General features: G+C 41.0%; 1 protein-coding gene across 1 annotated transcript in view; it reads left to right on the top strand.

The window, feature by feature from the left end:
* Nucleotides 1–13463, top strand: part of LOC114453504 (rab effector MyRIP-like) — an 86098-nt gene that overhangs the window by 2653 nt on the left and 69982 nt on the right. The window contains 1 exon segment of the mRNA XM_028433429.1: nt 2370–2579. Coding sequence (XP_028289230.1) covers nt 2470–2579 — 110 coding nt within the window. The 5' untranslated portion in view covers nt 2370–2469.

The raw sequence follows: 13463 nt of genomic DNA, 5'->3' as shown, positions 1-13463 counted from the left end.
AGTCGTTCTCTCCATCTCCCTGTACTGAGAGTGTCAGCCTGAACGTGTTGCTCTTGTACTCTGACAGCATTACACTGGTACACTTCATTGTAGTGTCAGTCAATGTGTGATACTAGTGACCAAGCTTGTGTTTTTATATTTGTAACAGAAACACAAATAGCTTTTACACAACTTTTTTAAACAGTCATGTCAGATGTGTGGGGGCACATGTTTACAGATAAGTATACTGATCAGATGTGTGCAAGTCATCTATGTGCAACTAGACTCCCTGCGTATGTACAGGTCCACGTTTTTGGACTTTAAAGGGTGTACAGCTCTTCTTCACTGAGATTACTGAGCAAATATGTGAACCACTGAGAAAGTCTGTAATCGTTGCCAGTTAAAGAGGATATTTCTGTAGAAGTAGCCCACACTCATCTCTGCTGTGTACAGACTGATGGCTCATCTGTGCCATTGTGGTGGAGGGTGATGCTGGGTGACACTGTTCTATAGGAGAATACATTTGAGGCATAATGTGGATGTGTATGTTCTTGTGTGCTTGTGTATTTAAATGTAAACTGTCAGAGGTAAAACTGTATTGGCTGTGTGTGTACAGTGCCCCCCCACGCCCACCCCATGTACATGCGTCACCAAAGCTTCAGATGCAGACACTCTCACGCATAAATGATGCTCCATCCCTGTCCTTGACACCACTCACTATAAAAAGAAGGACTGAATAATTGCCTTCCCCTGTGGCTATACATTGATGGCCATGCAGTGATGGTATTCATCTTCTCTATACATTATGAAAATAACAGACAGTGAAGACAGTTATGTTAGCACTGCCAGCCACTGTTTCAGGGCTTGATAGGTTGATGTTTTATCTACTGATTGGAGAAGAGACAATGTCTTATGATGTAAAATAAGCTGGGTTTCTGTGGCTGGTGTTAGTTCCATCACCAGCAAAACAACAGCTATTTGTTTAATGTTATGGGAATTGACTGCTGTTTAGACATGCTGGCTGGCTGGCTGGCTGGCTGGCTGGATGGTGGATGGATGGATGGATGGATGGATAAATGGATGGATTGTGTTTAAAATTGTGACAGGGTAGAGTGTTTAGTTAACCTGTACTGTGACCTTTGAGAGGAATTGATAAATGTGGCAGCCATACAGTGTAACTGCATATTTTGAGAGTTCAGCATGGGTGGGCACATCTTTCTGCACTTAAATATGTCTGTGGGTATTTCAACATTATGCATTTATTCTGTCTGAATGAAAAGCTTTTGCTGAGGTGAAGGGTCAAGGTCTCTTATCACAGCGGCTGAATGAGGAGTATTTGTGAATGGTATTGTGACAGTCTGTATTTACACTGTGATATCAGATTTCTAAGGCTGAGAGATTTTACAGTTTTTTTTTCAACCATAGCTGAGAATGTGGGGGAAAAAAACTCCTTCTCACACTCCGCGTGTGAACGTGATGTGTGTGCATGTCAGTGTGTGTGTACCCTGCTGATACAAATGACTCATCAATGCTTCTGATGGAAACACGTGAACTAGAATAACTTTTGACAGCCATTTTTCACTTCTAGGCAAATGAACCGAAAGGTTATTTTTATTTTTGTTGCTTTAAAACTTGAATTTGACGAAGTTTAAATGCAGTCTGGTGTAAGACGGAAATGAACTGGAGGAATGACTAATAAGCGGTGTAAGGGGAGCTCTGTCGATGAAGCTATTGGACCAATAATAGAATGGACATAATTGTCTGGCCTTCTGAGTCATCATTGCTCTCCCCACTGTCAGTGCTCTCCCAGCTTGTTTAGACAGTGCCGTTAATGGACCTTCTCCTCCTGTCCATCTCGCCATCTGTCATTGCTTCCCTCTTCCTCCTATCATCCCTCTGATTTATTTTTAAGGGCCACCCCCACTGTCTTGCCTCTCCATCATCCTGTCTTTACTTTGCCCTCTCTCTCTCTCTCTTTCTTTCTCTCCCTCTCTTTTTCTGAATTTGAGTATGTCCAATTTTACTGTACACAAAATTATAACTGCTACACATCAGAGTATTGTCACGATGCTAGCTTGCATGATGACACTATGTTTTTGTTCAATGCCCTGTTTAATAATATAAATAATGACCATATAAATATCACCAAAACATATGTTCAGTATGTAGTCTAACAACTGGCATAACAAATTTAGTTTAGAGGTCAGGCAAACTTGGCAAAATAATTTGCATGGAGAGATGGAGCTGTACTACAAGTGCTGCTGTATTAGTTTTGCCATTTCTATGCAAATATAGGTTGATTAAGGTCATCAGATCCTGAATTCCTTTGACAAGTGTCAGTGAATTGATTCCACAGATGCTTATTTCTGTTTTTGCATTTCTTCCTTCAGGGTTGTCCCAGCCTCGGCCCCCCGAGCAGCAGTGCCTCTCCTCCTCCTTCCCCCTTTGACCAGCAGCAGCAGCAGCTCAGTCGTGGCGAGGACAGGAAAAATGGGCCGGAAGCTGGACCTGTCAGGCCTAACAGACGACGAGGCAGAACATGTCTTGAAGGTGGTACAGCGAGACATGAAGCTGCGAAAAAAGGAGGAGGAGAGGCTGAGGTGAGATTGGATTGTCCTGCCAGCGCTTTTTTTTTCTTTTTTTGCACATTTGACACATGCAGGGTGATTTGAGAGGAGCTGATGAGGAGGGATGTCATTGGCCTGTAAGCAGGATTTATAGTGGTGTTTAGACGACTTTTTCTCCAACCTCACACACATTCACAGCCATTTTGTAATAGTGAATACCTTTTTCTATGGGCCTGTAGTGCTGCATTGATGAGCAGTGTTTTGGATTTTCAGAAAACACAGATTTCCTCCTTAGCAGGAAATTTGAATAATTTGTTGGTCACCATTTATCTGGCAAAACCTTCTTACTCTCGTTAGTCTTAAGCATTATAGAGCCTATGGAACTGTTTTGGTCTTGTCTTTGTTCAGTGATAAATCTATAGTTGTTTAAAAAAATCAAAACAAGAGGGAGCATCTTCTCTCGCTTTTTGCACAGGGGTTATAAGCTTGTAAATTTTGTTGATTTAAATCACATTAATGCATTGTTAGGTGTGAAGAGTTTGTTGTTGTGTGACCTTTAGCTGCCATCTTTATAATATTCTTTTTTTTACTGAACAGAGATTGTATTGTTATATTTTGTTGCAACACCTGAAAACCAGTGCTCCCATGCAGTCTGCTGCTGATAGGTCAAAGTTTACTGCCACTGTCTTAAACTGTAAGGATAAGCTGCAGACTGTCAGGACTGTGGGAAGGTTGAGGGGGCGGGGTCATTGTTCTCGGGCCTCAAGGTTCTGCTCCGGTGTCACGGCTTCTTAGTTAACATGAGACAAGTGCTGGTCAGTTCCTTCTTTTCACCTTCTGTCCTTCAGTCACTCCCTCGCTCTTCAGACTGATGCAGTTTGACTGGTAATGTTGTTGCTTCAGCAGAACTACAGTGGGAAGTCTTCCTATTAAATGTTCCAGTGACTCTAATGGCACAACAACATCCATAAAAATTCACATGTGGTTGTACCCTGTCATTTTAAAAGATTCTCCTTTGACTACCTACCCTGCCTTGTTGGAGATTTGATGTCTTTCTTCAGACTCACACAGTGATCCTCAGTGATTTGTTGTTCTTGAGTGGATGCCACGAGTGATTAGGCCTCTTTACTTAGAGTACTAAACATCTTAGCTGTACTCCAAGGATCATAACAAAGTTGTTTCACAGAGCAGCAGCCATCACTCTGCTGCTGGAAACTCAACTTATCCCAGAATCACCTTGAAAGCAAAGATGGAGTATTCCCAAATTACTAGGTTTAAAAAAAAAAAAAAAAAAGAATGATCAAACATAATTTATGGCTCTCAGGCTGGTATTACTGCTGTGTACTGTGAGAAGATGAGCGGAATAGTGATTACAGGTGGATCTGTATTAGGCAGCAGTTCTTCATCAAAACAAACAGAATGTGTTTCTACCTTTTTTTGTGATTATTGACTTATTAAATCATTTAAAAGCAAAGTTTCCAAATGGAGAATAGATGCAAGCTGGCAATCAATTTACAGTGGTGAGTTACAGTACATGATCATCCATCTGGTATAAATGCTTTGCCACTGAATGCATTAACTCCTCCTGATGCACACATTCAAATGCCAAAGTTGCACATTATTAAACGGTAGTAGAAGATAGCTGCTAGCCTTATTTAGCTTTAAAACAAGGCATCAGTAAACATGTAAGTACTTTCAAATTTATTTCATACTCTTGTGGTGGTTATGAAAGTATTGTCACCTTGTCCTTGGTCTCTGTGCTTTCAACTATCAGTCAAAAGGAAGACTGCCTGTGTGCATACTTTACTTTTGTACATTTCAGCTCAGAGGAAGAAAAAACATGTCTCATATCAGAGTGTTTCCATAGCCAGGCAAGCAAGGAAAAATAACCCATAAGCCATTCATTTGAAATGTAAAATGCAGTTTACACTATATGAATATGAAAGCTTGTTCACAGCAGATGTTAGCTGAGTCTTTCAGCAGGTAGCTCTCTCCCTCTGGGTTTCTCTCCTCCATGCATGGCTGACATTTGCTGTTTTTTTTTTTCCTCCCTTGAATGAAGTCAGCCCTGCAGAGTTGTAAATTACCCTGCTGAAGGATTCATGGGATGGTTTAAACCTCAGTTGGCACTTTAAATGTTCCATTTTAATCCCCAACCCCCCATTGCTGAATAATAAGAAAAGTTGAAACACTTTACTCATATTACCTTCTGTCTCATACATACACAAATGTAATAAATATGTAAATAAATACAGATAGCTACAAGCTGTTCTTTAGTTCACCTAAGGTTCTAACTGTAGCTGTATTATGAGTTCTCTGCACTTCACTGCTTTTATGACCACGAGGAGCTTTTTATTATTATGTTATGTATTATTAAAATACAACATAATAAAAAGCTTAGTACTAGGTTACAGTTTGTAGAAGTCAGAATTTGATGATGTGTATGATGTAGTGTAGTATGGAGTGCCTCAAGGGTCCGTACTAGGTTTCATTTTATTTTTAAATTCAAGTTTTATATTATCGTCCTTGTCATCCTTGTCATTCTCCGCAGGTCAGTACAGACCTGTACAGCTTCATTGATACTTTCTCTTATTTCAAATGCAAGAGGCACTTTCATTGTTTTTGTGCACAAAACTTAGGGATGACTTTTTTAGTTGTAGTAGTTGAATAAAACGGAACAGTCCCACATGTTTGGTGTTTACTGCTAATGGGTGCAGATGTGATGCACTGTGAGCTGTTTTAGGAATGATGATATGAAAATAAATCTTCTGTTTGCTCTGCTACTGAAGGGTGAGAGTGTGATTCTGCCAATAAGAGAGGGGGGCGAGCTGCTCAACCTCTGGCCTCTGCCATCTTGGTGGTCATCCAACTGGAGAGGCTCATTATGTAGCAGCAGGGAAACTCGGGGAAGCATAGACATGGGGCCTACTTAACAAACAGCACAAGTACTCCCATGAGAAACAGACTTGGGAATTATTATAGATCAAAAATTCAGCAGTGTTTCTATGTGAGCAGCACAAAGGATAGCTGGTGACTCTTACAGGTAATTTGCTCTCAGTGTTAGGAATGATCCACTTTATAAAAGTGTTTGGCAAGTCCTTGTATGGATAGGCCAATTACTGTACCTGTAACGCTCACTGCAAAACTCATTTCAAACACAGCCGTGACAAGTCTGTTCTCCCGATTGACAGACGAGACTCCATTATTTCAGCATCCTTGTTAGTGTTGAATAAGGCAGTAAAAGGTTGTAAAAACTGAACAATACCCCATGAATAGGTCTCAATTATTTGTGATGCTGTCATTCATTGTAATCTTTGGAGTAATTCCTGGCTCAGAAATGCAGCTCTACCTCCCCTTCCAATTGTACCCAAACAACAGAGGGTAATATTTTGCCTCAGCGCTTTTAATTAGTCAGTTAAATTGTGAATGTTTTCATAATGAAGTGAGGTTGAGCAGTAACCACCGAAATCTTCTTTTTATTAGAGATCTTATTGTTGTTCAGCTTTAATCAAACCATTTGCAGCTGGTTTATAAAACACAGTGAGAGAGGATTCTTTTGAACAGACTCCTGGGCCAATGTGTTGAACTTGTCTGATGCACTCGAAGGCTTCAACATCTTCCTTTCTGTTTTTCTTCTAGCTGTGGTTGATGTGACAGGAAGGCAACCACAAGGAGACAGAGTCACACTGGGAGACTAGGGTCTTTTAGAACGAGGTGGCCGAAGATGTCACCCCTATTTCCTCCTGTATTTATCCTCTTAGCTATCCTCTAGCTCACACACAAATGGACACACACACACACAGCTTGAAGTGGGCAGCTTTAAAAATGTATCATTTCTGAGCCAAGCTGAGAGACAGTCAGATTCTGTTTGGCTCTATATTCATAAGGATCAATAAATTGATGTAATTGGATTTCAGAGCACAAGCAGTCAGGCGATATTGCCCTTCGTTGCAGGACAGTCCCTTTAGGCTTCACTGCTATCTCCTTTATTATTAAAGCTTGGATCTGACTTAGACTTTGTAGCCTGAGGTAATGTCCTTTCACAACCTTCCTTGTTCAAATGCAGTCAGTAGTCGGCTCTAGAACACGATTGATTAAGTAATGTGTTGTTTTTAATGACGCAAGTTTCACAGAGTAGTGAACTAATGACCCCAACTTGTCTGTTAAATGAAAATCCAGAAATCGGGTCCCAGTGCAGCTTTATGAGTGCTTGAATGGCCCCATTGTGTTAAACAGACATGCATTATTCTTTCTTCTCAGTGTCTAAGGTATTTTTTTTTAATCTATGTCATAATCCAGGGCTGGGTCCTATTTTAACATGTGATGTTTTCTAACATGAAACAGAGAGGGTGTAGCATGTAACTGCACATACACAGAGTCAGTACAGCGGCTTTATGCAGCTAAGCACCTTGCTTCCCTTCATCTTTAGCATGCATGTATTTTTGTGCGGCAGCCAGAGCAGTAGGTCTTGATGGAGTTAATTTCAGTCTAGCTGTTGTTTGTGGCAGTTGTGTTCTCTTGGCTGTGGTTCTCCTTTGGTGGGGATTAGCTGTGTTACGTTATTGGTGTGGGTTATTTGTCTGAGTCATGTTGATGTGGATTGTTTTTGATGTGGAAGCGCTGGGTCTGTCTGTGTGTGTGTGTGTGTTGTTCCACAGCAAGCAGGAAGGACAAATCCTTCTGACCCATCACCATATTGGCAGGTGTAACACCAGTATCATTTTGTGAGTCATCACATTTTACGGCCTGCTGAGGTTACATTAAACTGCCCTGCTTCCTTTAGTTTTCAGTTGTTGTCTTCACTGACTGCTGGATGTTGTAACCTGACTTTTGTGCAGAAGATGTTGAGGAAGCTGAGATTTGTAAAGGTCAAAGTACAAATTGAAATGTTTTGAAGTTATCAAAATGTTAACATGATACTGACATGTCGGATAACAAACCAATCCACCTCCTCTCTGCTGTGCCGCTGTGTTTTGCCGTGATGCTTTGAAAGCATGTAGTGCATGTTCTGCTGACTCCTGATCAGCACGACTCTACTTTAATTTGCTTTCTTGTGTTTGGGGCTGTGCAGCTGCCACAGACTCTGTGATTTCTAATTAGTTTTTAATATGGTTCTTAGTAGATGATATTAATATAATTAAACTTAATTAGCAGACAGAAATATAGCCCCCTGACCACAACAATTATACAAGGGTGTGCTTATGCATTCTCTGTCACCCTCTGAGGCTCATTTATCTGAAGTACAGCCTCTTAGATCTTATTTTTGTGCCGAAAAGAGCATCTTACCTGAAGAATCAGAAAGGTAAAAAATGTATGTATTTTAATTTTAAGTATGTATTATTGCTATATAAAGAATGTCAGTAGTATTGACATAGAATATAGATATGATCAGTGCAGAAAAAAAAAACTTTAGACACCATCTGATGTTACTTGACTAAAAAAAAGTGCACCTCTAAGACATTAGGTTGTGTGTTAGCAGCAGATTCTCCTAAGCGTCCTTAATGGACAGTGGTTTAAGGTGTCTGATGGGGAAAGATTCTGATTTCCCCCGAGTGTGACAAATCAGCAGCTGCACAGCGCCGCCATCCTCTGGAGCTGCTGAGCCCACAGGATTGGCTGATGAGATAGAGAAAAATAATCCACCGCAGCTACTTGTGGCACGGCCGCTTTCATAGTTCACACACTGGTTTAGTGTTTCCAGCTGACTGAGTAGATAGGCTTCTCCTTAATAACCTTGCCTGCTTGAATGTGTATGTTTGTGTGCGAAGGCGCTTGCGTGTGGCGTTTCAGCTATTGAGGGTCAAATAGAGGTGAATGGATCACTGCTCAGCCTCGTCTTTTAGATAAACCTGTTACATTTCCTACCAAGATAAACCCCAGAGTTATCTGCAGGATGACTCGGAGCAATCGACTGAGCTATAACTTTTATATTTCTCCAGGTCTGCAGTGATTACTTCTGGTGCTGGCCAAATGTCAAGTGCTATTTTGAGTCGGAGGAAAATGGTTGGTTGCAACAGGAAGATGGTGTTATCTTGCTCCTTGTTTCCTATCCTTTGCTTTGCGATTGTCTGATCTGTTCAATCTCAGTGTCTTCTTCCGCCCCATTGTCTACTCTGTAGTATATTCCCTGTCTATGTCTCTCTTTGTCTTACCTCTGTATATGCTTTTGAGTACTAGCCATGGTGTGTTGAGATACCGTGCATTATTGGATGCCACTGGGTGAGTGAGGAATGCCTGGCAAAACAGCAGGGTGACCTCCTTTGTCTGAACGACTGCTCTGCCATCATTATGCCCAAGCCAAGGAACACAGCACTCATTTATCACACACAGAGCCTCTCTTTCATACCTTATCTCTGTTTGGTAATGGAGTGACTGAACTTCCACCAGCTGGGCCGATTGTAAGGGTTTGTGCAACAAGGCAAGGTCCAAGTGCTCCGACCCTGTCAGCCTCAGAGAGGGTCTGCTATTGTGAGAGAAACCTCGTTGGGATTACAGAGGTCAGGAGGCAGACATTCAGTACACCTTGTACAAGGTGCAATCTGGCTTGTTATAGAAGGTGAATGTCTTTGTCCTTTTGTATAACCAGTGCACTGTTGTGTTGTCTCTGCAGGTAATGTTTCAGTTGCTCCTCTGATGTGTTTTCTGCATGGATCTGAGTAGCAATGCCTGAGGAAACATTTTAAAACAAACATTTTAAGTCTTTTGTCGTCATCAAATAGCCAGTTTCTGCTAAGATTCTTAGTCTTTCTCTAGTCTAAGAAGACGTCATTAATATCTGTCAGAACATGAGCTGAGGCTTGTTGGCAAAAATCTTTGCACCCTGTGACATCATCAATGCCAGAGATAATATTACGTCATCCATTTTGCACACAAACCAGGATAAACACACAAAATTCAATTTGGTGTTGACGCTTTCCCTGCAGGCCTGTGTGTGCTCCATCCACCCAATTAGATGGGAATCTCCCTCTGCTCTAGCATCTTTGACCCTGAACCATAAGAGCTCCGTTTTATGAGATGGACTTAATTTGATAAGCCTCCATGTACATAAATGCAAGGCAGACATCTCGCTTGTAGCGTTGTCTGTGGGCCTGATGTGGAAGCTACAGATGAGCAGTCAATGTGGGGCAGGGGAATGTTTTGTCTCATGTTAAAGACCTCTTGGGTTTATTTTGGACAGCCATTGATTTTCATTTTCTCCTCCACTGGATCCAGTGTGTGTGTGTGTGTGTGTGTTTGTTTGTTTTCGAGGTCAGTTCTACAGTCTCCCTTTGAGGAAATGGGAAGGACCTGATCAATGGCTCCTTCAGGACTGCTCCTGTATCCCATCAGTCAACACAACACAGTGGATGACACTTTGACACTGTGTTTTATTTTTCTTATGTTTGTTTACTCTCTGTCTTTCTTATTGTATCATGCTGTTTCAGTCATTGTCTTCATAGCAGCGCTTTATGTTGCAGTGCATGTACTGTATCTCTGTACAGTTGAAGGATACGATGACTCCTCCCTGAATTAAACATTAATACCAAGAAGCCACATAAAACATTCTTAATTAAAGCACAGCAGCTTTTTTCTCTCACCATCATAAAGATTAGAAACTCCTCTGAAGTCACCTCTTAAAACATTTTATCAGCTTAGTCCTGCTTTTATGTACAGTTATTGGTTTTGATCCGGCCCCCTTTTAATCTGCTGAGGTTTCTTACCCTTTAAACAGTTTTAATTATTTCTGTTGCTATTCTTGGCTCCATTCTGTGTCAGATTTAAATTTAATGATGATGCAGCTCATGTTTATAAAATGAGTGTTGGCACACTCTCCTCATATATATAGATCCTTGCATTGCATATCTCTTCCAACACAGTAAGCCCTATCTTTCTTTTATCTCTTCTTGTCCTTCAGAGTAAAAGTCACAGATCTATTTAGCTGCATCATTCCCCTTTCAAGCACATCTTCCCACTGAGGAGCGATCTTTCCTTTTCCCATAATTCCTCATCAGACTGTTGCTTGTCAAACTGTGATGTTTGATATTTTGACAGAAAGTGTAATGAGTCTTTTGGTATCTCTTCCCTCTTTAGATGTGTGTGTGTAAAACGCATGCCTGCTGAGCTGGTCCCTGTGAAAACTGAACGACTTTTCCTACACTCCTTATGACCCTCAACCACAATCAGAGTAAATACAGAGAAGGTCTTACCAAATTATTGCCAACTCAAGTTTATCCAAATTAAAGATGTCTAAAGTAAAGTGTTATTGAAACTACACTAACCACTTTCTTGCCCTCTAATCAGAGTGCAAATTCCTTTAACTTCTAGAAATGTCATCTTAAGTGTATACAAACATAGATTTAAGGATTTTTCTACATAATCAATCATATTTGGTGCATTCAGTGACATTCAGTAAATCATCAGCAATTCATCAGTAAACAACCTGCTGTGTATTTTGACTTTAATTGGCCAAAAATGGATGGTTGTTTACCATGACTTGTAATCAGAACAAGCCAATAATGACAGCATAAAGTCATCCAAAGAATCTGCACCACTGCACTGAACCATTACTGCGGTCTGAGGTGAGAGCAGCAGGCGCCGACCTTTATATGGCTTTACATGACGGGTCAGACACCTGTCAGTCGGAGCTGTCTGAAGCATGGGTGTAAATCACAATTTAAAATAACTTAACGAGTGTTTTTCATTAAGGAAGCTGATGTTTTTCTAATTTTCTGTTCAGATCTGTGCCTCATTATTTCTCATAATCCTCTGTTTGAGTGTGTGCTCCTTCTGCACATGCTCACCAACTTGAATTCACTCAACTCCATTGTTTTATCATTTGGGGGGTGCCACTACTACCCATGGCTGTTTTTTCAAGTGGCTTATGTTTCTCGGGGGAACCGTCTCTGGTTGAGTGCCTGGTTTCAGGAGATTATGAGTCACAGCTGGTGCAGTGGTCGACTCACCCTGCTCTGTTTAATGACTGAAGGAGTTGCCTGTTCTGATAAAACTGGGATTAGCAAGTCAAACACTCGACACTGATCCTCCCTTTTTCAAATGTTTACTGATGGTGGATTATTGGAATTTAGTTTATTGCATGTTTTAACCTTAAGCCCAGTTAACTTGCTTGTTTATAAAGTCCTTTAGTCATAAAGAATTGTGTTGCAGGCAGTCTATAGTTTGGTAAATTCAAATAATCTCTTTAATTTGTAATATGTAGTTGTTCTGTTTTTACCATTTCAAAGTCACTTCCAGTAAACAAAGGCTGTTATTTAAAGGTCCATTCATTTCACTCATGACTCATGACAGTGGTGGAGACTGCTGTAATGCTTTTTTTTTTTGCTGCTCTCCCTTGTGACTTTAGTATGAGGACGACATTTTCTGTTGCATCATGGGATTTGTAGGCATTATTAGAGTGAATTAAACTCCAAACAACAGGTAAACGGAGACCTGTAAATATTGAAGCTGGTTGTGGCTTTATTCGAGGAAATATCTTCATTAAGATAAAAACAAACAACTCCAATCCAAAGAAGTGCTCAGATTTGATGCTGCATTTATCTAGGTCCCAACAATAGACCCATTAATGGTTCTGATCTCAACCTTTTTTTCGTCCTGTCCCATGTGCTGTTGACTTAACCAGGAGGTCTTGATATGTAGTCACTTTAACCTGTAACAGTCAGCTGCATATACAGAGCTGCTTTCTCACACTCATCTGCTTGATTGAAACTGTCACTGCATGACAGAAGATGAGCTGCAGCTGAAACATGATGTCTGATTTGTGGTTTGCTGGTGAAAATGTGGCGAGTGCAAGGACGAACAGGAGTAAACGGATAAAAAGCTGAGGGAGGGAGGAAGGGAGATGAGACAGAGAGGACGAATGGGAGAGGGGAGGGAAGACAAACTGGTGGAGGATGTTTTTCATCCGTCCTTGATGAGAAACAGGAGCTGCAGATGCGCTCAGCTCTGCCCCATTAGCTGGTGCTGCTGTTGGTTTGCTGTGTATTTGTGTTCAGTATCAGAATAAAGACTTATGGTGCAAGATTTAATATGTAGAATGAAGAGATTGCAGGCTTCATACTGCACTAAATAGAGACGCGGTGTTGGTATTATAAATATCAGCGTATTGCTGCTGATCGATCATGTCTGCAGGAGTCACACCTCCTGCAGCATAGCTGATTAAAACTTTATTTCAAGATTGACTGGCAGCTGAAAGATGAATCTCTTTGTTTCCTTTGTTGTCATAATCCATCCGGCCATGTGGCTAAATACCTCAATGACAAAGTTCCATAATACACGAGCAGAGAGGTGCACCCTGCTGCGCTCTCCTCCAATGAAAGTTGAGGCCTACTCAGATACTCACATAGCTTCTTTAATGATGACTTTGCATAAATGATTTGCATGCATGCTTGTGTCACCTGATACACTCTCTGTTTCCATTTCCCTCTTTGATGCTTGTGGTTTGGCAGCATTGCTAATACCATCCCCTGACATATATTCCATTTTCACTCTCTATTGAAGCCTGTCCAACAGCCCCACTCTCGCCTCTTTTTTAAATTTCAGCCATCGTAAACACTTAATTTTATTTAATTTTTTTTTATTGTAGAGTACAGTGTGTCACAGTGTAGGTGGAAAAATAGCCTGAATGGAGGAAGACACTGTTCATCTGCCCATTAGTTCAGCTCTGGATTGCAGCCAGCTCCACATCTGCAATTACAGTTGTGGTCAGGTGAGGGAAAGCAGTGGTGTAGTCGAAGACATCTGGCGACATGTGGAGTGCATATCCAGACTTCTCTTTGTCATTTAGGAAAAACCAACATTCATCTTTAATTGCAATTAAATATACATATCTAGCCTGGGTTACATCCTGCTCTCTGTTTAGAACGGAGGATTGATCATCCAGCTAAAATCTGATGGTTCAGTGATGGTGCAGCACCAACTGCT

The sequence above is a fragment of the Parambassis ranga genome, chromosome 20 (assembly GCF_900634625.1).
Source record: "Parambassis ranga chromosome 20, fParRan2.1, whole genome shotgun sequence".
Classification (NCBI taxonomy): domain Eukaryota; kingdom Metazoa; phylum Chordata; class Actinopteri; family Ambassidae; genus Parambassis; species Parambassis ranga.
This window is presented reverse-complemented; position numbering and strand designations above follow the sequence as displayed.